Here is a 26,610-nt window from a genome sequence, read left to right on the forward strand (position 1 = left end):
ATGGAGGAGACATACCTGGAGCTCTACTTGGACCAGTGCTCCTCCCAGGTGAGCCTGGAAGCCGCCGCCACTGTCCCAGAGTCAGGGCCCACGTCCTGCGTACCCAGGAGTCTGCCTTCCTTTTATCTCTAGTAAAACTTCTAGCGACTGTAGGAGGTGGGCTTCATTATCCCCATCTTTCAGTTGAAAAACTAGAAGGTTCGAAAGATGAATTAACTTACTAAAGGTTGCTGGTCCAGTGTGAATACAAATTGGAGACACCTGAGGCTTCTTTCAGTTTGTTGATTCTTACATTTTGAGGTTTTGCTTTTTAATCTAAGAACTGTAGAAAACAGAGGAAAGAGTCCTCAAAAAGAAAAAAAAGGGACTTCCCTGTTGGTCCAGTGGTTAAGACTCTGAGTTTCCATTTTAGGGGCCTGGGTTTCCATCAGTGCTAAGGAAATTAAGATCATGCATGTGGCGGAGTCAAGAACAAGTGAAAAAGCAAGAGAGCAACTTACAGAGGGGGTGGTGGTGGTTGGGGGGTGCTTAAATAGACCAGTGATTAGCAGTGAAGTAGAAATAGTGAAGTCCCACAGTATTTAACATTGCAAAGGAGAGCCCAAGCTGGGAAGATTCTGTGAAAGATGAGTTAATGGCTCTGTAAAGACAGTTTAACAAAAAAGTTTCTTCAAGTATAAGGCTATATTCTGTATACTTAGGGAATACTCTGTAAGCTTGTTCTCTAAGGTGTGTTCCTATAAATAAACTCAGACAGGAGGCTTTCAGGGTTCCACTGACATAAAACATCCCTCTTTTTATCTTGTTGCCATTGCCTCAAATTCCTTGTTGAAGTTCAGTTCTTTGGGTGGGAGTTTTGCCTTCTGCTAAAATGCCATAATTGGAAAAAGGAGGGGAGTCACCGATGTTGCAGACTTAGTTCTTTAGTGTAAATTGGCTGATGGAATCTTTTCCGGCTAGAACAGAAGAGGCCATGGAAACAGTGGAGAGGGGTCTGGGCCGCTGTCCCCACCTCACTTTCCCTAGGGCCCACCTGTGGGGTAGGGGTGGAGGGAGATAGGGGCAAAATATAATGCAAAATGAAATAAGGTCAAATCTTATTTTAAGAGAATAACTGCGTTCTTCTAAGTGTTTTTGTCTAACATTTAGTCACCGCTGCCATCTGCTGGACTTGTGGTAACAGCACCATCAGTTGGATCCGAAAGTGAAAGAGTAAAAGTGAAAGTCGCTCAGTCCTGCTGACTCTTTGCGACCCCATAGCCTATACAGGCCATGGAATTCTCCAGGCCAGGATACTGGAGTGGGTAGCCTATCCCTTCTCCGGCGGATCTTCACCCAGGAATTGAACCAGGGTTTCCTGCTTTGCAGGAGGATTCTTTACAACTGAGCTATCAGGGAAGCCCCATAAAATGCAAAGCGGGCCACAGAAGCCACAGGCCGACGAGGATGGGATTCGAACCCACGTGTGCAGAGCACAATGGATTAGCAGTCCATCGCCTTAACCACTCGGCCACCTCGTCCCAATAGGATCTAGCCAGACTTATTACGGGCTTCCCTGGTGGCTCAGATGGTAAAGAATCTGACTGTAATGCAGGAGCCCCAGGTTCCATCACTGGGTTGAGAAGATCCCCTGGAGGAGGGCATGTCAATCCACTCCAGTATCCTTGCCTGGAGAATCCCATGGACAGAGGAGTCTGGTGGTTCTCACAGAGCCGGACACGACTAAAGTGACTTAGTACACAGCACACAGAGATATATATATATATATATATACTTCCCATGTGGCACATTGGTAAAGAATATGAGTTCCATCTCCGGGTCAGGAAGATCCCCTGGAGTAGGAAATGGCAACCCACTCCAGTACTCTTGCCTGGAAAATTCTATGGACAGAAGAGCCTGGCGGGCTACAGTCCATAGGGTTGCAAAGAGTCAGACACGACTGAGCACACACTTTTAGCCAGACGTATTAGCTGAGATAAGTTTGTCATGGAGAAGACATAGCACAAGGCATTCGTGACTGTTCAATTATTAGAAGCAAGATCTTCTGATGAGTGAGGTTATCCTGCCAGCTAGTGGTCAAATATAGAATCCAGGCATGCAACTTGGGTGATGTGGGTGGTAATATGTACCAACAATTTTTTTCCATAACAAAGGCCATGAGTTTTATATTAGCTGTTTCCCTCAGTTGCACACCTCATTCCCTCGGTTGATGATAATGGAAGTTGATTAGCCGTCCCTGTGCTGGAAATACAATACATTGATTTAAACTAGTCTTTCCATTTAAATTTCAATAACTTTCCCCCATGCACATAAATGGAATGATTTCTTATCTCTCCTTTGACTAGAAGGAATAAAGATGAGTCCTTTGTGGAGGCTTGATTAGCACTCAAGGCTGTATCCTCAGCTTCCTTCACTTACTACTCTTGTTTTAAAAATATGATTTTAAAACTCAAAAAAAAAACACCAAAAACCTTTAAGTCAACTAAAGTTTATAATCAACTTAGGGAGTACAGAAAAATCTGTACTTTTCAAAGTACAGATTTACAGCGTGATTGCCAACTAACCTGAATTACAGAAGTGGGTTTAGAGTAGCAACTTACTACAAATCTAACCAAAGAAAAACATTTTATGAAACATGCTTTTTCTGTATTTTAAGATACATTTTCCTGTTTTCATGAAGTGTGTTGTAACCCTAGAGTAGAACTTTAAGGAGCCTTTCTGGAAAGAGCAGGGTGTGAATATAAGCTATCTGAACGGCCTCCTCCTGAACACACTGCCTGTCAGCCAAGGTTGGCATCCTTTGGGTGTGACATGATGTTCTGTCTGTTGTGTTTTGTCTGTTTTGGGAACGGCCTAGGATGCCCTTACGCCATCCAGATCACCCCTGCTGAGCCCAGCTGTGCCTTATGATGTGGACATGCTTACGTCATCCAATCCAGAGACTGCATTTAATCCCCAGCTTGAAGAAGTCACAGAAGCATCTGGCAGTTTCTCAGCTGTGGATCTTAGCTTCTTACCAGATGAGCTCTCCCAAGAAAATAAAGACCAGACTGTCATTAGGAGCAAGCATGAAGTTGAAGAAAACTGTAAAACTCAAAGTCGGCAAATTAGGTTGCCCTTACCCAGCCAACTGGACGCTGGCCTGGCCTTAAACAGCAGCAGTGGGTCAGGTTCCCATTCACATCTGCACCCTGCTGATGGTAACTCAGCCCAGCCCTCTCCTGAGAAACCACACTCCATGCCTCTGGCGTCCATAACTCCTATGACACCAATGGCCCCTATTTCAGAATGTTCTGGAATTGTGCCTCAACTACAGTAAGTTGCTGTTGTTTTAGATGAGTAATGCTTCTGAGTATAGATTTTGTATTCTTGAATGGGATCATAATAGTGTAGGGAAGAAAATTTCAGATCTCAGTATCCTTTGTTTTATCAGCTCTTAGTGGACTTGGTTTTAGACTATTTACCTGAAAAATGAAGCACCAACTCTTGATCTCCTAAGCAGGAGTTGAGGGTTAGTCTACATATTCCTGAAGGATTATATTGTTTACACTGCTGCTACTGCTAAATCCTTCAGTCATGTCTGACTCTGTGCAACCCCATACATGGCAGCCCACCAGGCTCCCCCGTCCCTGGGATTCTCCAGGCAAGAACACTGTAGTGGGTTGCCATTTCCTTCTCCTATGCATGAAAGTGAAGTCACTCAGTCGTGTCCGACTCTTTGAGACCCCATGGACTGCAGCCCACCAGGCTCCTCCATCTATGGGATTTTCCAGGCAGGAGTGCTGGTGTGCCATTGCCTTCTCTGATTGTTTACACTAAAGCACTTTCGTTGTTATAAATTGCGGTTGGAGTTGGAATAACACAAAGGATAAAAAAAATGTAAAACTGAATTTGATTTGCAAGTTGATTTGATGTTGTGCTTTCTATTTTGAGGCATTTTGAAAAAGATCTAAAACTTAATTTTAGTCAGTCATGAAATTTTAGAAAAAGCTATTTTAGTCCTTTAGGAGTTTTACAATATACTAAGGACTGTGTAACTATATATTTCACATTTAGAATAATTCTCCCCCTAGGAAGGCACCTAAACCTATAAAATGAAGAAGTAAATATGTTTTAATTATTTTTTACTTTTTAAATCTGGTATAACTTAGGTTGACTTATTTCTTTAGGAACATAGTTTCCACTGTAAACCTGGCCTGTAAATTGGATCTGAAGAAAATAGCTTTGCATGCAAAAAACGCAGAATATAACCCAAAGGTAAGATTTCTCAGTAATTTTTTCAATAATTAGGTTCTATTTAGATGTTCTTTCCTTCATAGGATCGTGATATTGACTCATTCCTTTGTTAATATTTTTTAAAAAGAAAAAATGTTTGGTGGAAGACTTCTGGCAATTTGAAAGTTTAATTGCCTCATTCTCTGTTTTGAACTTATAAAAATAATTTCATTTTCTGTGTTGAATACTTATTAAGCAGTTCTAAACATTAAGATGTTTCTCTTGTTAATCAGAAAAACCTTTCAGTGTGGCTATTTTCAGCCTGATTATGGAAATGCTAACTTTCTTACAATGTCATCATACTCATGGAAATAATTTTTTCTAATTGTTTTCCCATTTAGCTGACACATGTATTTTTTCACTTATAGTTTCTCTTACCTGGGAAATCTCAATTGTATAAAGTGCAAAACTGAAGTGTATGATTCCAGCTTCAATAAAATCTATTTTATTAAATTCTATCTTATCTATTAAAATCAAAGTTTAATAAAATCTATTCTTTTTTGTGTCTTTCCAAGGCCAGGTATCCCATTTTCAGTGGTCTGTTTACCTAGGATTTGTTCATTCAATTAACATTTAATGATTAGTTAAATTACTTAGTACAAAGACGAGTAAGGCCTGGTGCCTACTGGGGAAAAGTTCACTGTCTTGGGTAGTGGAGATTTAAGGAGTTAGATGAGAAAGGCCATATTAGTCAGAACCCAGAGGACCTTGCCAACATCAACTATTTATGGATAAAGTCTTTGTTTTTCCTGTTGTGGTAGTGGTGCTGTTGACATCCGAATTTAAATATTACCTGAATATTACCTAGTGAAACAAAGCTTGCCTGTTTATCTTTTGTGTTGCTAGCTATGATGAGGACAGAAGCCCAGTGACGGGCCAGGATTTTTAAGGATGTAGCTATGATTGACTACACAAGTGAGCAATCAACATCTTGAGCCTATTTTATTCTCTACCGTCCTCAGCTCTCCTCTCAATTTGGTGCATAGGATTTGTCCATACTTAGACTTGACAGCTGGAAAAATTCTGGTTTGGCATTTCAGATGTCTTAAGAATTTAACAAAAGGAATATCAGGTGAGAGTGCCACCTTTTTAGTAAACATCTGGAAAACATTAATAGGCCTTGATCAGTTGTGTGTAGCTCTGACTTGGGGTTCTTTTTACTGTCGGCACTTCAAATGCAATAAGACCTGTTAAGCTTTTAGCATAGAGTCTGAAACATTAACAGATACTCAAATTTTAGCTTTACTATTATTCTTCTTACCTTTTAGAATCATGTACATTTTAGAATCACAATCATTTTGTTAACCTTAAGGTAGGAGAATAGACCCAGACATTTTTTAGTTTCCCACTAAATTTCGATTTATTTAACCCTTTTCATGTCTAGCTCACCCTTGCAACTGGAATAGTGCTAACCCTTCAGTTCAGTTCAGTTGCTCAGTCATGTCTGACTCTTTGCAACCCCATGGATTGCAGCATGCCAGGCTTCCCTGTCCATCACCAGCTCCCAGAGCTTATTCAAACTCATGTCCATCGAGTCAGTGATGCCTTCCAACCATCTCATTCTCTGTCACCCCTTCTCCTCCTCTCTTCAATCTTTCCCAGTATCAGAGTTTTTTCCAATGAGTCAGTTCTTCGCATCAGGTGGCCAAAGTATTGGAGTTTCAGCTTCAGCAGGTGTTAACCCCTAGTGAAGGTTAATTGTTCTTTTGGCTTCTGTCTTTAGAGATTTGCCGCTGTCATAATGAGGATCCGAGAGCCCAGGACTACAGCCCTCATATTTAGCTCTGGGAAAATGGTCTGCACAGGAGCCAAAAGGTAAGAGGAGCCACCCTCCTCCAAAACCAGACAAACAATTCAGTATGTGAAACAAGAAAGGATGGCATTAATATTCTAAAACACATAGTAGATGCAAAATACTTTGAAGAGTTAAATTCATGAAATGAGAAGTTAGGGGTTAAAAACATTCAGCCTCGTAATACTGACATATCCCACTTTACAGTCTCCCATAGTGAAGGGGGCTTCACTAGGCTATTACAACTTGTTTCTAAGGTATATTTAAAATGAAAAAAAGAAAAGCTATAGTAGTAAAGCCTGTTATAAATCTGGGGAAGTAGTTCTTGTGTATTTTCCTCATTGCAGGCAGATACATGGATAGAACTTTTCAAAGGAGGGGAATTAGACATTTCTTGAGCATTAGCTTGAGCATTCACTCAGGAGGGATCTCTTAAAAGGCTTCTCTTTCCTGGATCTCATGCCGAGGTAGCCCTGTGCTGATGGAGGTCTGTTCGCCATAAAACTAGTAGGAGAGCTGCTCTTCCCTCTAGGTGTTAGTAGATGAGTAGTAAATTGTCCTCCTGAAAGGGTGTACCAATTTTCTTCAATATACACTGAGTGTTAATATTCTTCTATCTATTTGCCAAATTTATTGGCAAAAGTTACATTGTTTTAATTACATTTCTTTTTATTTACTAGTGAGACTAACTTTTCATAAGGATATAAACTGTCTACTGTATCTTTTGCCCAATATTCTATGGAGATATTTATCTTTTTGTATTTAAGTATTTTTGCCATTTTGGACTATAAGTATTTCTCCCATATTAATGTTAGTAATATTTTTTTGTTTTTTTTTTATACACAGTTTAATTTTGTGTGTGTATGGTTAGTCTATCCAATCTTTCTCTTTATGGCTTCAGTGTTTGGCTTCACGCTTAGGAAGGCATTCCCCATGTGTAAGTATTGACCTCCATATGTTTTTCTTGTTTCTTTTAAGTCTTGCTTTGTATTGAAGAGAAGAAATTAATGTTTTGATTCATCGGACATGACTGAGTGACTTCACTTTCACTTTTCACTTTCATGCATTGGAGAAGGCAATGGCAACCCACTCCAGTGTTCTTGCCTGGAGAATCCCAGGGACGGGGGAGCCTGGTGGGCTGCCGTCTATGGGGTCGCACAGAGTTGGACATGACTAAATCGACTTAGCAGCAGCAGCAGCAGAGCCTTCTCTGGATGAAGGAAATGTTCTGTACCTGTGCTGTCCAGTGTGGTAGCCTCTTGTCACATGTGGCTTCTGAGAACTTGAAATATGGCTAATACCACAGAGAAATTGAACTTTTTATTTTGTTTTAAAATTAATATAAAAAAAAATAAATAAATAAAATTAATATAAATTTAAATAGCCAGTGTAACTGGTGGCCACCATATTGGGCACAGCGAGTCTAGAATTTCATTTCAGTATTTTCAAATGGCCAGTCAGTGTCCTGATACATTTATCAGAGAATCCATTTTATCTGTTCCTCCCCCACCTGTTTTGCATGCTCTTTACCTGTGTCCAGGTAAGTTTCCAGACTTTCTCTTCTGTTGATCTGTGTATCCTCTGATCTAGAAATCTCCATTTTGAAGTCATTTTTGGACAACTCTGCAAAGATGTACATTTCAGCATTGTTTAAAATGGGAGCAGCTGCTGCTACTGCTAAGTCGCTTCAGTCGTGTCCGACTCTGTGCGACCCCATAGACGGCAGCCTACCAGGCTCCCCCATCCCTGGGATTCTCCAGGCAAGAACACTGGAGTGGGTTGCCATTTCCTTCTCCAATGCATGTAAATGAAAAGTGGAAGTGAAGTTGCACAGTCGTGTACAACTCTTCTCGACCCCATGGACTGCAGCCTACCAGGCTCCTCCGTCCATGGGATTTTCCAGGCAAGAGTACTGGAGTGGGGTGCCATTGCCTTCTCCGAAAAGATGGCTAGGAAGACACAAATCTGTTTATGATTCCAAAACTGTCCATTGTACCAAAGCCTTTTCTAGGTGCTAGGGACAGTAGTAGGGGAGGTGGGTCCTTCTCTTCAAAGTCTGCAGCTTCCTTGTATACAGTGAAGGGTAAACATGGTACAAATGCTAAAAAAATAAATCAGAGAAGTGTCTGAATATAGCCCAACTTGTCAGCAGTCGCAGTGATTAAGACATCTTTAATATCTTGCCCCTCCCCAGCGAAGAGCAGTCTCGACTTGCAGCGAGGAAGTACGCCCGTGTGGTGCAGAAGCTGGGCTTTCCTGCCAGATTCCTCGATTTTACAATTCAGAACATGGTTGCAAGCTGTGATGTGAGATTTCCTATCAGTCTGGAAGGTTTGGTGCTAACCCATCAGCAGTTCAGTAGGTATGATTGTATAACTTCACTTTGAGTTTACCAAAATATTAAAATTCTATTTGGATTGCTTATATATTATCTTTCAGAGAAAGTGTACATTTTTTTAAGCCACAATAAGTGAAAGGGTTAAATTGCTATACCTAAGTCCTCATTGGTTACCATATGTGTCTAATCTTCTGAAACGGTGGTTCTCAAAACTAAATTGCATAGCGATCACCTGGACGGCTTATCAACACACATTCCTGCCTGGGCTGCAGTCCCCAGAGATTCTGCTTTACTCTGCCTTTCTAACAAGCTCACAGGTGATGCCATTACAGCTGGCTAGAGGCCCACACATTGAGACTCACTAATGTATAGATTTCTAAAAAAAAAGTCACACCTGGCTGGGGGTGGTGGCAATGGCAGGAAGAGAAAGGGTATGATACAGACTAGGTAAGTAGGAAGGGCTGACAGCCAGTGAGAGGAGAAAGAGCTGGAGAGAAGATTTTAAAATAATATTATAATGATAAAGAATGGCCGTAGCATACTTTATGAAGGCAGTCCTACCTAGCTTTTGTCCTATGGAGTTTGTTCAAGGGTTTTCTTTTGCTGTGTGTGGCTGTAGCCCCCACCACAGCTTCTTTCATGGATTCATATTTCTTGGGGAGTATCTCTAGCCTGCTTGGCTTCTTAAAACGAAACTTCCCATCTCAACAGCAAATGCTCCTCTTCCAGCTGCTTCTGTGCTTCTCACAGCCTGTTCAGGCCCTCAGAGAATGGTGATGGAGGGTGACTGACTAACACTAAATCCCACCACCCCTTAGGCCAGGGCACTTAAACTGGCTTAGAATCACAGATGCTCTTAAATTCTTGTGATCTAACTTGAACTGAAGTCCTTTCACTCTGCTTTTCCTTCCCTTTGCCTTTATGCAATCATTCTGCTTAATAATAGACAGGGATCATAGAGCTGTGTTTTCTTTAATGTTTGTTAACTCTCCATTGAGAAATGACCTAAACAGAAGTTAAAAAGTGCCTTGTTTTCCCCTAACTTTCAAAAAAAATTTTGTTCATTCTGAGATTTAGCTTTTATGATATTCTTTAAGCAATATCTTGCTCTTGATTGTCTTTTCATTTTTTCCTCTGCCTCAATTTTTTCAGCATATGTTTATTAAGTGCCTATGAGGTACCCCTTGAGTTCACTGAGAAGCACCCCATGCAAGATGTATTGCCTCTTTATGTGTCCTTTTCTTCCTTCAATCTTGGAATGACTCATAGACTCATAGTAAAACCTTCATTTTTAAGAGTCTCTGAACACATACTCTATCTTCCAGATCCTCAACCTTGGACCTCCTGTCTATCTTTCTCTGAGGCAGTTTTTAATGAACATGTGAAAGATGTCTGCCCAATTTTGAGGTACATGTCTGTATTAGTCTTGGCATTCCCCTTTCTGGCCCTTTAGGGCTCTGAAATGATGTGTGCAGTTCCCCCTAAATTTCATTTCTTTTTCACCAAGATTGTCTTCTTTGTAGGTCAGATTTAAATCTGGAGTGGGAGTGCCCCCTTGTCAGTACTTCTACCTCTGAAAAATGAAATTGCAGAAGGGCAAGATGAGAATTCACCTGATGCACTGCTTTTAGTCACTTGGAGTGGGTCCATCACTGTTTTCCCCTCCTCGTAAGCCAGTTTTATGATCTCATTCATCTTTTTTAAAAAATTTGGCCAGATACTCTCACCGATACCTCTTTTTAGTCTCATTTTTGCCTCCCCCAAAATGCCCTCCATCCTTATCTTATGGATTACAACTTCAGTGTGTGTATTTGTGACATTGGGGCATTAAAACCTCTTTCTCAGCAGATTTATGTCTTTAAAATGAAGACTTCCTTTAATTGCCTGTAGCCCTGTGGGGAACCATGGCAACATACCACTTATAATTGTCAAGTCAAGTTTGCTTTATGTTAAAACCTCAAGTTCATTTAATTCCCCTGATTCTACAAATATGTATATCAGCATCTGATAATACGTATCTCACTTGTTACTGGGCAGCTTCTCCATCAGTCTTTCTATGTCATAATTGTTTTCCATTTTCCCTGAGCAATTTTTTCCCCTTCCATTCAGTTTTTATTGGGTTGGCCCAAAAGTGTGTTCCATCTCATGGAAAAATCCAAATGAAATTTTTGGCCAATCCAATAAATCAAAGTTATCTTAAATATTTCTTAGATGAGTAGAATCTAGGTGGCTACTGTGTAGTAGATGCTGTGATGCTAGTGGCAATCAATGCAGCCATGGGCCCCTGCCGTTATGGAACCACTGTTTAAAAGGGAAAACAGAGAAACCAAAGACAATAATGAAATGTAACTATGAAGGTATAATGGTGAAGGTGAATACCTCTTGGCGTGTTTTGGTACCATCAATTAGGATACTTAATGTAACTGGGGAAGGGCTGAAGATAAGGAAGACTTGTTTTGGTACCATCAATTAGGATACTTAATGTAACTGGGGAAGGGCTGAAGATAAGGAAGACTTCTTAAGGGAATGACATTTAAACAGATTTGAATGAGCTGGTTTGGTCCAAGAGATCGGCAGCTATTTGCTGTTTTCAATCTTCATGAAATATTCTCCATCTCTAACCAAAACCTCTTTTCTTTCTGTCTCAGCCTTCTTTTGAAATGAAGTAGAGAGTAAATAAAATGAAGTAAATTTCTAGTTGGGAGTTCATCATGCTAGTACCTTAAAATCATGGTTCTGAAGCCAAAAACAGTTCACCATGATTTACATACCAAAGACTTTTTTTGTATATATATGTATGTATCTGTTTTTTATTGAGGTACAGTTGATTTACAATATTAGTTTCAGATGTACAACATAGTGATTCAACTTTTTATAGATTATAAATTTACTATTATTATAAAATACTGGCTATATTCCCTGTACTGTATAATATATCTATGTAGCTTATTTCTTTTTACATTATAGCAATTTGCACCTCTCAATCCCTTCTTCTCCCTTCTCTCTCTCCCCACTGGTAACCAATAGTTCATTCTCTGTATCTCTGATTCTGTTTCTTTTTTGTTACATTCACTAGTTTGATGTATTTTTTAGATTCCACATATAAATGACATCATACAGTATTTGTCTTTGACTTATTTCGCTTGGCATAATACCCTCCAAGTCCATACATGTTGTTGCAAATAACAAAATTTTATTCATTTTTGTGGCTGGGTGGTATTCCACTGTGGAGAAGGCAATGGCACCCCACTCCAGTACTCTTGCCTGGAAAATCCCATGGACAGAGGAGCCTGGTAGGCTGCAGTCCATGGGGTTGCTAATAGTCGGGCACGACTGAGAGATTTCACTTTCAGTTTGCACTTTCATGCATTGGAGAAGGAAATGGCAACCCACTCCAGTATTCTTGCCTGGAGAATCCCAGGGACAGAGGAGCCTAGTGGGCTGCCGTCTCTGGGGTCGCACAGAGTCGGACACGACTGAAGCGATTTAGCAGCAGCAGCAGCAGCAGCAGTATTCCACTGTGTATATATATCACATCATCTTTATCCATTCATCAGTTGATGGACACTTACATTGTTGCCATATCTTGCCTATCGTAAATAATGCTTCTGTGAACTTTAGGGTGTATGTATCTTTCTGAATGTTTTTATTTTCTTTGGCTATATACCCAGGAGTGGAACTGCTGAATCATATGGTAGTTTTATTCTTAATTTTTTAGAATGTATTTATTTATTTGACTGCATCAGGTCTTGGTTGCGGCACACAGGCTCTTCTCTGCATCACTTGGGATCTTTCCTGCAGCCCATGGACTCTCTAGTTGTACCTACCATGTGGCCTCAGTAGTTGCTGCTCACTGGTTTAATTGCTCTGCAGCATATAGGATCTTAGTTCCCTGACTGGAGATCGAACCCTCTTCCCCTGCATTGCAAGACAGATATTTAACCACTGAACCACCAAGAAAGTCCCTAGTCAATTTATGATTTAAGGTAACGATTGATACGTATGTTCTTACTGGAGCTTCCCTGGTGGCTCAGATGGTAAAGCATCTGCCTGCAATGCAGGAGATCCAGGTTCGATCCCTGGATTAGGGTAATCCCCTGGAGAAGGAACTGGAAACTCACTCCAGTATTCTTGCCTAGAAAATCCCATGGTTGGAGGAGCCTGATAGGTTACAGTCCATGGGGTTGCAAAGGGTCGGACACAACTGAGCAACTTCACTTTCCCTTTCATGTTCTTAACTGCCATTTTGTTAATTGCTTGGGGGTTATTTTTGTAGGTCTTTTCTGTTCCTTTCTTCCTTTTGTTCTCTTCCCTTCTGATTTGATGACTATCCTTAATGTTCTGTTTGGATTTCTTTCTCTCTTTTTTTCAAATTTTATTTCTAGCTGTGCTGGGTCTTCGTTACTACGTGCAGGCTTTATGTAGTTGTGGTGATCTAGAAGCTATTCTCTAGTTGCAGTGTGCGTGCTTTCTCATTGCCGTGGCTTCTGTTGTTGCAGAGCAGGGGTTCTAGGGCACGAGTTCAGTAGTCATGGTACACGGGCTTACTTGCTCGAGGCATGTGGGAACGTCCCAGACCAGGGATCAAACCCGTGTTCCTTGCATTAGCAGGCAGATTCCCAGCCACTGGACCACCAGGAAAGTCCTTTCTCTTTGTGTGTATGTATTATTAGATTGTTGGTCTGTGGTTACCATAAATGAAGTTTATATATAGCAGTCTGTCTGTGTGTGTGTGTGTGTATACACATAATTAAGTTGTTGATCTCTTAAGTTCAAAGCCATTTTAAGAACCCTGAATATTTACTCCCCCCTCCATGATTACTGTTTTTGATATCATTCTTTTTCTTTTTTGAATTCCCTAATTGCCTATTGTGGAGAAGGCAATGGCACCCCACTCCAGTACTCTTGCCTGGAAAATACTACTTTTGTCTTTTAGTTTTCCTGCTAGCTTTGTTATTTACAACCTTTCCTGTGCGTTGTTGGCCTTTACCTGAGCTTTTCCCTTCTCTAATTTTCACATTTCTAGTTGTGGCTTTTTCTTTTTCACGTAGAGGGGTCCCTTTAACATTGGTTTGGTGCTGCTGCTTTCTCAGCTTTTGCTTGTCTGTAAAATTTTTGCTCTGTCCATCAAATCTGAATGACAGCCTTGCTTGGTAGTGTATTCTTGGTTGTAGGTTTTTCCCTTTCATCATTTTGAACACATTGTGCAAATCCCTTCTGGCCTTCAGGGTTTCTGCTGAAAAGTCAGCTGTGATAGCCTTACGATAGTTCCCTTGTACGTAACTTGTTGATTTTCCCTTGCTGCCTTTGATAGTCTGTCTTTATCTTTAATTTTTTCCATCTTAATTACAATGTGTCCTGGTGTGGTCCTCCTTGGGTGGATGCTGTTTGGAACTCTCTGTGCTTCCTGGACCTGGATGTGTGTTTCCTTTCCCAGGTTAGGGACATTTCCAGGTATTTACATACCAAAGACTTTTATTTGCTCTTTTCCCTTTTAGTGTCTTCAGATTTGGTTGGAAAATCAAATGAAAACATTTCTTCTCTGCCCTTAGTCTTTACTTTCTTGGCTCGAACTTCATAGTTCCTATAGAAGTTTTTCAGGGCTCCAGCTAGTATCATTGTCTCCCCAGTGTCCAGAAGTGGCTTGTGGGCAGAAGTCCTGACAGGCTTTCTGCAGGAAAATAGAGTGATGTCCCAGGAAGACATGTCTACACATAACGACCTCCATATACTTCAGATGGGTACACCCACCACCGTCATGCATCTTTCTGGTGCCAGTAAGAGGTCAGAGCCATTTCAGAATGGAATGGAGTTTTTCTGTGTGATCTGGATCCACTCCTTAAGAGCAAAAACTTTTTTTTTTTTTGTTGCACCACACGGCTTGAGGGATCTTATTTCCCCAACCAGGAATTGAACCTGTGCCCTCAGTAGTGAAAGTGCAGAGTCCTAACCACTGGACCACTAGGGAATTCCCCATGTATATTATAGTGTTCAATTTCCTAGATTTTTTTCTTTCTTTTCTATCCCCATTAGCCATTGTTTTGAGAATAGTTTTATTTCATCAACATCCTCTTAACTACTGACATCTTTTTTGTAGGCTCCTCAAGCCTTTCTAGGAAGGAGTGAGATACTATTTATAGGAGCAAATTCTGAATTTGTAAAACTTGGTATGATTTAGTATACAGTATCTGTCCAAAGTATTCTAGTAATGTTTTTAGGTTCTATCTGCTAAAAATGTTAACTGTAGCACTTTATAAATATATCCACAATGTGCTTATTATTGTGGAACTTGGAAATTTTTGAAAATGTGTTTATGTATTGCTATTGATAGACTTTTTTTGAAAAATAGAGAACATTCAACTAAGAAGATCTTAATATATTAAATCTGATGCTCTAAATTTCCTTAATTTCTAAAAGCTTAGGATGTCTGCACTTGGAAAAATATTATGACTAAAAGTGAATTCTGTCACTGACTGCCACAGAAATTACCTAAGACACTCAAGACTACTTTTGTCAAGATGGCCAAAAGGTTTTTGGTAAAATGGCTTTTGAAAACTGCTTTTGTGCGCTGGATCTCAAATATTACGAGAAAGTAGTTGAATAGTGCTATTTTTTAACTTCTTTCTTTTATATCTTAACAGTTATGAACCTGAACTGTTTCCTGGCCTTATTTATAGAATGGTGAAACCACGAATTGTGTTGCTTATCTTTGTATCTGGAAAAGTTGTGCTGACAGGTAAGTTCTAAGATTCTGACTTTCTTAAAATTCAACAGCTTTGCGTATGCTTTGCTTATGCTTTGTTTTACCTTTTAAATAACTTTATTCACTGTCATACAGCAATTCTTGGTATTATAGAATACCCGGGAAAAAAATGAAAAGCAAAATGAAAGATAACATCATACATTGGTCCCTAAAGTTAAACAATATAACTTTTTCCATGTTTTATGTCATTTTGATATATTTAAAACGAATATGTTATGTGTTTATGTGTCTGTTCAGTAGCTCAGTTGTGTCCAACTCTTTTTGACTCCATGAACTGTAGCCCACCAGGCTTCTCTGTCCATGGAATTTTCCAGGCAAGAATACTGAAGTTTATAAGCTATTTCCTACTCCAGGGATACTCATCTTTACATCCTATCATTTTAATAACCATTATAACATATGTAGCTTAACTCACTGTTACAAATTCTTAATGAAGGCTTTCAATGTCTGAACAATGTTCCTACAAAGGGGTCAACAAATCTTTTTTCTGCAAAGAGCTAAATACTAAATGTTTTCGGTTTTGTGGGCAGTAGAGTCTCTGTCACAACTGAGCCTTGTTTTATTGTGAAAGTAACTGTGAACACCACATAAATAAAAAGGCTCTAAAGTGTGAATTTAATGTAATTCACTTAATTTACACATATCAAGTAATTTTCTTCTTTTTTCCCCCAACCATTTCAGTATAAAAATCATTCTTAGCTCACAGTCTATACAGAATCAGGTAGCAGACTAGGTTTGACCAGCAGACCTAAGTTTCCCAACCTCTGTTCTAACATGTTCCTGCATCAGACTGGTTCTCCCATTGTCAGGTTATGCTTTTTCTTTGTTTGCTGCTTATTAATGGGACAAAAGTTTGGCTATTTTTATGTGTAGAGAGTCATTTATTAGTGTAAATGCTCAGAAGTGAAGTCACTCAGTCATGTCCGACTCTTTGTGACCCCATGGACTGTAGCCTACCAGGCTCTGGGTCCATGGGATTTTCCAGGCAAGAATACTGGAGTGGGCTGCCATTTCCTTGTCCACGGGATCTTCCCAACTCAGGGATTGAACCCGAGTCTCCTGCTTTGCAGACAGACGCTTTTCCATCTGAGCCACTAGGGAAGACCTATGCTCAGAAGGGGAATATTTGTCTAAAGACAGACCACTTTAAAGCTTCCTAGTACAAATTATTTTATGAAATTGTTTTGAAAAGGTTTATACAATGCAGTTTTTCTATATCATACATTGCTGCCAGGAATGTATCTGAGTATCTTTTACAAACTCTCAGCAACATTCAAAACAATAATTTACAGAAAAAAACTCTAACTGTGTAAGTGAAAGGGATCTCACTGGTAATCAGAAATAGAAATTGATCGCTTTTCCGCATAGTAAACAGCATTTCATCTTTTTAAAATAGCGTGTATGTAACTTACTGCTTTTTGTCTACTTTCCCCCCTCTAAGGGTTTGTGTGAGTTTACCGTAGTATTGAAAATAATTACTCTTCGTTTTATTTGTGAGTTTTCCCAGTTTCACTTATTTTTACGTAAAAGTTTTTTTAATTCTTGAGGTAAATGGTTGAGGCTCTTTTCCACACCATTCTACTGAAGTTTGCTGGTTTTGCCTTATTTTGTCTGACTTTTTACACATTTTACTCTCTGGGACCAGGATAAATACCCAGTTTTTATGGCACGAGCCAAATTAACTATTTCCCACCCCCAAATAGCTGGCCAGACAACCTAAAACTACATATCCTTCATTATTAATATCTGATGACTTCTTTTTTGGCCTTTATTTTAAAATATGGGTCTGGTCTCCAGTTCCACCTTTGCTCCTGAATTATACTATGATAATCCTACTGTATTTTTACTACATTGTGGTTATGAATGTGTGTTAATCCTAGTGAGCTCTATATCTGATAGGCCAGTTTCCTGTCATTGCTTCTCTTTGATTAGCTCCCCTCAAATATTTATTCTTCCAAATAAACTTTAAAATTTAATAATATCTTGCCCCATCTAAAGCCAAATGAGATTTCTGCATTAGCTGAATTAATTTGAGAAACATCGATAAAGTTATCACTCAGCATCCAAAAACATGGAGTGTCTGTTACTAAATCTTGAGAATGCCCAGTAAGTGTTACAGTTTTTCTTTCAGAAATAATGTATCTTCAAAATTGGGAGAGCTTGTTTAGAATTCAAGAACCTTTTGAATACAACAATGCAACAATTGTTCAGATGCAACCAGTTTAGTGTCTAGAATAATTAAGACCTCCTAGTAATTAACAGGCTTCCCTGGTGGCTCAGAGGTTAAAGCATCTGCCCGCAATGCGGGAGACCTGGGTTTGATCCCTGGGTTGGGAAGATCTAGTTTCCCTCTATATGTCCTGGAGAAAGGGGAAAAAGCCTGCCAAGTACATTGAATAGTGTAGATACTGCAGGCAAATATATGCCCTCCTCCAGGGAAAAAAAAATTTTAAGATCTTTGGATGGATGCTTTCATCTATGTGTTATGTATCATTAGGAAACTGTCTTATTTACAAGTACAAATTGCCAAGTACAGGCTAAGTTCCTATTATAGGTATGCAAGAACAAGTTTCTTTAAATATCCATAATTCAGACCAACTTTCTTAGTTATCCCAAATAAAAAGGAAAAAGATATACTTTCATGTGCACATTTGCTAGGAGTTTCAAGTTACAAAAGTAAAGGAATGTCAACTCAGGGTACTGAAGACCATACAATACCCTTCCCTGAAAATTTGTCAATGCGTTCAGCTCAAAGAACAGGCATAGCTAATTGTAAAATTGTCTTACTCCCTTGAGGTGCCAAAGCTGCAGTCAGCACGTCCAAAGCTACAACTGAATGAATGAATAGTTAAATGAGCCGAGAACAAAGAGGACCTACTTTCCTACTTTGTCCTTCATCATGGTCCCAGAGAGCAAACAGCAAAGGGACCTTAACACAACTTCTTCTGGTCTGTGCTGCTTTTCTACAGCTAATATGACATTTAGGACCCATGCTTTTTCTCAGACCACAGTAAAATGAATAGTCTAGCTAGGATCTGCTGGAACAATATACAGTGACAGCATATATGTCAATTTTCACTTCCAAGATGAGACATAATAAAGACATGTTAGGTACTCATATACCAGGCGTTATGATAAGTAAGGGCTTTTATATGGGTTCTAGTTAACTCTCTTGGTTTCCCTGGAGGCTCAGTGGTAAAGAATTCGCCTACAATGCAGGGGATGGAAGTTCAATCCCAGGGATGGGAAGATACCCAGGAGAAGGAAATGGCAACCCACTCCATATTCTTGCCCGTGAAGTCCCATGAACAGAGGTGCCTGGCGGGCTACAGTCCATGCGGCTGCAAGAGTCAGACGTGATTTAATGACCAGACAACAACAGTTAATTCTGTGAGGTTGTGCTTAATATCTCAGTCTCCTCACCTGTAAAATGAGGACAATGGAGAGCTTAAGTAACATTAACAATGTCGAACAGCTGTTCATGCTGCACATGCCTGGCCTCAGACCACCATCTTCATGTACGTACACTATCCCTGAGCTCTTTAGATGTCTATAAAAACACCTGTGTGGCCTTTTGGACACTTTCCTCCTAATACTCCTTGTCACCTAAGGAATGGCAAATACTGTTAGTGGTGAGAGGCAGCAGGTGTGGTGGCTAAGAGGCTAAGCTCTGGAAGCCAGTCATCTAGTTTTAATCCAAGCTTTACCATCTCTTGGCTATGTTGACCTTGGGTGAGTTTGTGCTCCACCTTGATTTCTACATATGTAAAAGGCAGGGGCCCATAGAAACTACCTGCTGTAAACACAGTATAGACGTTAGCTGTTATTACCTCTGTGAAAGCCCGCTCTTCTTGAGTTTTCCCCAGCACTGAAAAAGATGAATTGTTGCTCTCATGCCTTGCCCAGATGATAGGAATATGAAGTTTAAAGAGGCTTTAGTAAAATGCTTTTTATACTTATTTCCTTCTGGCATAAAGGATGCAGAAGCTGGGTCTTTGTTAGGGAGGGTCACCCTCAATCAGCTGGGTGTCAGTGGTTCTTGGAAATGAGTGGGTCGGAGGACACCATAAAAATGGCAAGATTTAATAGTGAGTGAGCCAGACAGAGAACAGGATATCCCTGTTGATCATTGCTGGTAATTTACCACTAAGAGCGACTCAGTATATACTGCAAAATGTATACCTTGAGAGGTTAAAGTCTGTTTATTTTTTCCCCAATTTGTAAGACTTTCATTTACGTGTATACACATACGGTATCCCTTGGGAAAATAAGATGTGTACTTGTGACTTGGTGTAAGAATAGAGTTAGAAAATCCAGGTAGTCCTGGGAAGAGATATTGGGGCTGGCTAAGAGGTAGGGAGGGCTTCCCAGGTGGTGCTAGTGGTAAAGAATCCATCTGCCAATGCAGGAAACATAAGAGACATGGGTTCCATCCCTGGGTGGGGAAGATTCCCCTGGTGGAGGACATGACAACCCACTCCAGTGTTCTTGCTTGGAAATTTCTTGGACAGAGGAGCCTGGTGGGCTACAGTTCATAGGGTCACAAAGAGTCGGACATGACTGAAGCGAATTAGCACGCATGCATGTATGCAAGGGGTATGGATGAGTTTGCAAATTCTATTGTTAGATGATAGATATTTAATAAACTTTGGATGCCTACGAGGTACATATACTGTTTTAGGTGCTCAGGATGCGAAAGCAAATACAACACACTCTTTATCCAGCAAAAATCCAGCCCTGGTGAAGGAGACAGACAAATTACATGATACCAATTCTCACAGAACCAAATGATAAGCCATGAATGCATGAACCAGCCATCCCAGCATCCCTAATCCTGAAGTACATTCTTTTAGGACAGTAAAAATGACTGAGCTCTTGTCAAATGTTACCATCTGAAAAGGACTTTTTGCAAAAACTTGTTCATGCAATCCTTGTAGTCACCTTATGAGAAGACTGTTGTCCTTGTTTATAGGTGAGGAAATAAAGGCTCAGAAGTTAGTTAAACAATCTGCCTGTGATTTCAAACTTAGTGGGAGGGCTTGCATTTGAGCCCATGTGGTTTGATCTCAAGCCAGTAGCTAGCGCTTTCTTCAGTGCACTAGTCACAGAATTTCTACCTCATTTACCACAGTTAGCAAAGGTGTTTATCCCCCAAATTGGTGTCATCATAACTTGAAGGAATGATCTGGTGAAAGTGAAACTTGCTCAGTTGTGTCTGACTCTTTCCAACCCCATGGACTGTAGCCTGCCAGGCTCCTCTGTCCATAGAATTCTCTAGGCAAGAACACTGGAGTAGGTAGCTGTTCCCTTCTCTAGGGGATCTTCCCAACCCAGAGATCAAACCCAGGTATCCCACATTGCAGGTGAATTCTTTACTGTCGTGAGCCACCAGGGAAGTCCAGGAATACTGGAGTGGGTAGCCGTTCCTTCTCCAGGGGATCTTCCCGACCCAGGAATAAAAGCAGGGTCTCCTTCATTGCAGGAGATGGAAGTAAAGTCCGATGCTGTAAAAAACAATATTGCATAGGAACCTGGAATGTTAGGTCCATGAATCAAGGTAAATTGGAAATGGTCAAACAGAAGATGGCAAGAGTGAACATCAACATTTTAGGAATCAGTGAACTAAAATGGACTGGAACGGGAAAATTTAACTCAGATGACCATTATATCTACTACTGTGGGCAAGAATCCCTTAGAAGAAATGAAGTAGCCTTCATAGTCAACAAAAGAGTCCGAAATGCAGTTCTTGGGTGCAAGCTCAAAAACGATAGAATGATCTCCGTTCATTTCCAAGGCAAACCATTCAATATCCCAGTAATCCAAGTCTATGCCCCAACCAGTAACACTGAAGAAGCTGAAGTTGAATGGTTCTATGAAGACCTACAAGACCTTCTAGAACTAATACCCAAAAGAGTTGTCCTTTTCATCATAGGGGACTGGAATGCAAAAGTAGGAAGTCAAGAGATACAGGCAAATTTGGCCTTGAAGTACAAAATGAAGCAGGGCGAAGGCTAACAGAGTTTTGCCAAGAGAACACACTGGTCATAGCAAACACCCTCTTCCAACAACACAAGAGAAGATTCTACACATGGACATCACCAGATGGTCAACACTGAAATCAGACTGATTATATTCTTTGCAGCCAAAGATGGAGAAGCTCTACACAGTTGGCAAAAACAAGAGGAGGAGCTGACTCAGATCATGAACTCCTTATTGCCAAATTCAGACTGAAATTGAAGAAAGTAGGGAAAACCACTAGACCATTCAAGTATGACCTAAATGAAATCCCTTATGATTATACAATGGAAGTGACAAATAGATTCAAGGGATTATATCTGATAGACAGAGTGCCTAAAGAACTATGGACAGAGGTTCATGACATTGTACAGGAGGCAGTGATCAAGACCATCCTCAAGAAAAAGAAATGCAAAAAGGCAAAATTGTTGTCTGACAAGTCTTTAGAAATAGCTGAAAAAAGAAGAGAAGTGAAAGACAAGGAGAAAAGGAAAGATATACCCATTTGAATGCAGTTCCAAAGAATAGCAAGGAGAGATAAGAAAGCCTTCCTCAGTGATCAGTGCAAAGAAATAGAGGAAAACAATAGAATGGGAAAGACTAGAGATCTCTTCAAGAAAATTAGGGATACCAAGGGAACATTTCATGCAAAGATGAGCACAATAAAGGACAGAAATGGTATGGATCTAACAGAAGCAGAAGATATTAAGAAGAGGGGGCAAGAATACACAGAAGAACTATACAAAAAAGATCTTCATGACCCAGATAACCACAATGGTGGGATCACCCACCTAGAGCCAGACATCCTGGAATTCGAAGTCCAGTGGGCCTTAGGAAGAATCACTATAAACAAAGCTAGTGGAGGTGATGGAATTCCAGTTGAGCTATCTCAAACCCTAAAAGATGCTGTGAAAGTGCTGCACTGAATATGTCAGCAAATTTGGAAAACTCAGCAGTGGCCATGGGACTGGAAAAGGTCAGTTTTCATTCCAATCCCAAAGAAAGGCAATGCCAAAAATGTTCGAACTACCACACAATTGCACTCATCTCACACACTAGCAAAGTAATGCTCAAAATTCTCCAACCCAGGCTTCAACAGTATGTGAACCATAAACTTCCAGATGTTCAAGCTGGATTTAGAAAGAGGAATGAGAGATCAAATTGCCAACATCCACTGGATCATCAAGAAAGCAAGAGAGTTCCAGAAAAACATCTACCTCTGCTTTTTGACTACACCAAAACCTTTGACTGTGTGGATCACAACAACTATGGAAAATTCTTCAAGAGATGGGAATACCAGACCACCTTGCCTGCCTCCTGAGAAATCTGTATTCGGTCAAGAAGAAACAGAACTGGACATGGAACAACAGACTGGTTCCAAATTGGGAAAGGAGCACATCAATGTTGTATCTTGTCACCCTGCTTATTTAACTTATATGCAGAGTACACCATGCGAAATGCTGGGCTGGATGAAGCACAAGCTGGAATCAAGACTTCCAGGAGAAATATCAATAACCTCAGATAATCAGGTGACACAACACTTGTGATAGAAAAAGAAGAAGAGTTGAAGATGAAAGTAAAAGAGAAGAGTGAAAAAGTTGACTTAAAACTCAACATTCAGAAAACTAAAACCTTGGCATCTGGTCCCATCACTTCATGGCAAATAGATGGGGAAACAATGGAAACAGTGAAGACTATTTTAGGGGGGCTCCAAAATCACTGCAGACGGAGACTGCAGTCATGAAATTAAATGACACTTGTTCTTTGAAAGAAAAGCTATGACCAACATATTAAAAAGCAGAGACATTACTTTGCCGACAAAGGTCTGTCTGGTCAAAGCTATGGTTTTTCCAGTAGTCATGTATGGATGTGAGAGTTGGACTATAAAGAAAGCTGAGCACTGAAGAATTGGTGCTTTTGAACTGCGGCGTTGGAGAAGACTCTTGAGAGTCCCTTGGACTGCAAGGAGATCAAACTAGTCCATCCTAAAGGAAATCAGTCCTGAATATTCATTGAAGGACTGATGCTGAAGCTGAAGCTCCAAATACTTTGGCCACCTGATGCAAAGAACTGACTCATTGGAAAAGACTCTGATGCTGGAAAAGATTGAAGGCAGGAGGAAAAGGGGACAACAGAGGATGAGTGGTCGGAAGGCATCACTGACTCAATGGACATGAGTTTGAGCAAGCTTCAGGAGTCGGTGATGGACAGGGAAGCCTGGCATCCTGCAGTTGCAAAGAGTCAGACACAACTGAGCAACTGAACTGAACTGAATTCCTGCATTGCAGGCAGATTATTTACTAGTTGAGCTACCAGGGAAATTGGTGATCATCATAAATTTGAAGGAAAGATCTGGTAGATTTCGTTTAAAAGAGAAGGGTCATATAATCGAAGTCTGGTGCTCCAAATTGAGAGGTTTGATTATAGATTGATTATTAATAGGACTGTGGGGCCAATTTAGGTTTCCTCAAAATTTTTATGGTAATATTTCAGTGAGGAAATATTTCACTGAATTGACCAGGTTCCCTCATTGGGATTTACAATTTCTGGCGATGTTTGTTTGCTCACCTTCCATGGAAAGGAAGGAACGCAGATACATGAAGTCTTCTCTCAAAGTTGATACTCACGATTCAGGGCATCTTCAACTTCGTGGGCCTTGCTTTCCCACACAATAAATTTTAAAAATTGCGCTAGACAATTTTCCTAAAGCCTTTTTGTGTCCAAAGTTGTTTTTCTATGATATAAAAAAATGATCACTCTCAGTGTCTGTTCCCTCTTGGGCAATGGGTGTTTTGTACTCTCTAGGGGATACCAGAACGCTATACTATTTTGGGCTTGAATGTAAAGCTCTTGCTATTTCTAAAAAAAATTTTTGGCTGCCCCATGAAGCATGTGGGATCCTAGTTCCCTTACCAGGGATTGAACCTGTGCCCCCTGCATTGGGAGCTTGGAGTCTTAACCACTGGGCCAGCAGGGAAGTCCCTAGGTATTATTTTTAAGTGTTATGAAAAAACTGAAGTGCATGGTTACCCAAAATGCTGGACCTGGATATCTGTTACTCAGATATAAAAAGAAACTTAGTTGCCAAAAAAAAGAACTTTAGTTTTGGGGAGGGGGCATTGGGTGAAGGTGTATCTGTGCCTGCTATACCTACTGTGCTTCTGTGGTGTGCTGTGTTTAGCCACTCAGTCACGTCCCACTTTTTGTGACCCCGTGGACATAGCCCGCCAGGCTCTTCCGTCCATGGGGATTCTCCAGGCAAGAATATTGGAGTGGGTTGCCATGCCCTCCTCGAGGGGATCTTCCTACTTCACTGTCTCCCAATTAAGGCTGTTCTATTCAAATGTATCCAGAACCTGAAAAAGTCCATTAAACGAGACGCAGAGTCTTTTTATAGTGATGTCTTACTTTTTCCCAAACTAACAGTTTGGCTTCTACAAAACCAGTCTCTTTAGAAACTAAAATTTTAGCACTATAATTAAAATTTGCTGAGACTTAGGGGACTTTTGCTACCTCAAACGTACCGAGTTTCTGTTGACCATTCAATGATTGACCCTCCTGCCTCTCTACCAGACATCTTTGAGGGTAGAGGCTCTTTGGCAGTGAATGAGTAACTTTTGCCCTTGCATACTGCTCCCCGCCCCACCACCATATTAAGCTAATAAGTACTTCATTTTTGATTCTTAAACTTTTTTTAATTGATTGAGATAAAATGCAAATAGCGCAAATATAACCATTTAAATGAAAAATTGAGGGACAATTAATTCATTCAAAATGTTGTGCAACCACCAACTCTAGTGCCAAAAGATTTCCACTATTCCAAAGTCCTATGTCATAGGTGGTTTTCTCCCCTTTCTTCCCTACCCTAACCCTGGCAACCGCCAGTCTCCAGTCTCTGGATTTACTTATTCTGGAGATTTCATATAAATGGAATCATATAATATGTGACCTTTCATGTCTGACTTCTTTTAACATAATGTTTTTGAGGTTCGTCTTCATTGTACTATGTATCAGCACTTTATTCCTTTTTGTGGTGGAATAATACTCCATTGTCAGCAATGAATATGCAGCTACATGCATATTATTTGTCTGAGTACTTATTTTCAATTTGGGGAGTATATTCCCAGGTACCCAGGAGTGAAATTGCTGTGTCATGTGGTAATTCTTCTTTTAGCAGCTTTGAGGAACTGCTAAACTATTTTCCATAGTAGCTGAACCATTTTATGTTTCTACCAGCAACGTATGAGGCTTCCAGTTTCTCAGTCTCTTTGCCAACACTTGCCATTTTCCACTTTTTAAATTGTTCTAGCTCATCCTAGGTTCTGAATCCTGATTTCTACCTACTTCTCAAATCTCTTGATTCTCCTTTTGGGAATTCCCTCTCATTCGTCCCATCCTTAAACCAGATAACTACGTCTCACACATTATTTCTGCTGTCTTAGCCTTTCTCCCAGCTAAGTTTATAGCTCCCAAGAACAAGTCTTTATCAACTTAAAAACTATTTTCCATTTTTCTTCATGTTAACAGTTTTTAATATGCTTTTCATTAATCTCCTTGTCTCCTGCCCAGTATCAGATAATAGTTCCCTGATGGACTGACAGTTCCACATAAGTACTACCTGTCCTTAACCCTTAACATAACATGCCTGCGTAGCATTGAAAGCGAAAGGTAGTTAGTAGGGCTGACTGATAATCTCGCTCAAGGGTGGGTGGTGTGTCTAAATCATATTTTTATCCATTTTAACCCCTAGAGCAGTTGTAATCAAAGACCTCCTGAAATTTAACTCTAAGGGTAACAATGGTAGAGTCTTTCCCTCTAATAATCCCTTCCCAAATTAAAATTTAAAACTTTAGAACAGTTCCAATTTGTCTCACTCTGTTAGTCAATATTAGGGAATAAGGATGTTAACTAAGGCTGAGTAGATCAAAGGAAGTCCCTTTCGCTGGTAGCTAAGTGCCCACAGCTGCTGACGAAGGTCATGTTCTGTGGTCATGTCCATGGCACACCAAGAGATAACATTCCATATTTCATACTGTGCCCTAGGAGGCTAAAGACATACTGATGTGCCCACATTACAGAAATACTAGAAAAATCTGCTCTAGGGTATGTTTTTGTGGGAATATGACTGTAGTCACCAAATTCTTTTATCTTTACCAGGAATAAAGTACTTCTCAGGTACACCTAAAGTATTAAAAGTAATTGGAAGTGACAATGAAATTTTAGTCTTAAAATTTTAGCATTGCTTTTATATTAAAGATTATGTAAACTTGGATTTCTTTATAGGTGCCAAAAAACGTTCTGACATCTATGAAGCATTTGAAAACATCTATCCTATTCTAAAGGGTTTTAAAAAAGCCTGAATATATCATTCAACATCTCACAGTATATTGGTTTGAATATATGCATAAGCCCAGCAACAGAAACAGC

The 26,610-nt window shown here is 40.1% G+C and overlaps 1 protein-coding gene and 2 non-coding genes across 3 annotated transcripts; 1 reads left to right on the plus strand and 2 right to left on the minus strand.

Moving 5' to 3' along the window:
* On the plus strand, positions 1-26,543 carry TBPL2 (TATA box binding protein like 2). Its single transcript, XM_010847772.1, has 7 exons — positions 1-48; positions 2,858-3,315; positions 4,170-4,257; positions 5,999-6,090; positions 8,262-8,429; positions 15,047-15,141; positions 26,467-26,543. Exons 1-7 carry the CDS (start codon positions 1-3, stop codon positions 26,541-26,543), a joined length of 1,026 nt encoding a protein of 341 aa, XP_010846074.1.
* TRNAS-GCU lies at positions 1,439-1,520 on the minus strand. The gene has a single exon. It is a non-coding gene; the product is annotated as a tRNA-Ser (tRNA).
* Positions 14,301-14,373, minus strand: TRNAE-UUC. Its single transcript has one exon. It is a non-coding gene; the product is annotated as a tRNA-Glu (tRNA).
* Positions 26,544-26,610: the final 67 nt, after the last annotated feature.

The sequence above is a fragment of the Bison bison genome, unplaced genomic scaffold (assembly GCF_000754665.1).
Source record: "Bison bison bison isolate TAMUID 2011002044 unplaced genomic scaffold, Bison_UMD1.0 scf7180017864254, whole genome shotgun sequence".
Classification (NCBI taxonomy): domain Eukaryota; kingdom Metazoa; phylum Chordata; class Mammalia; order Artiodactyla; family Bovidae; genus Bison; species Bison bison.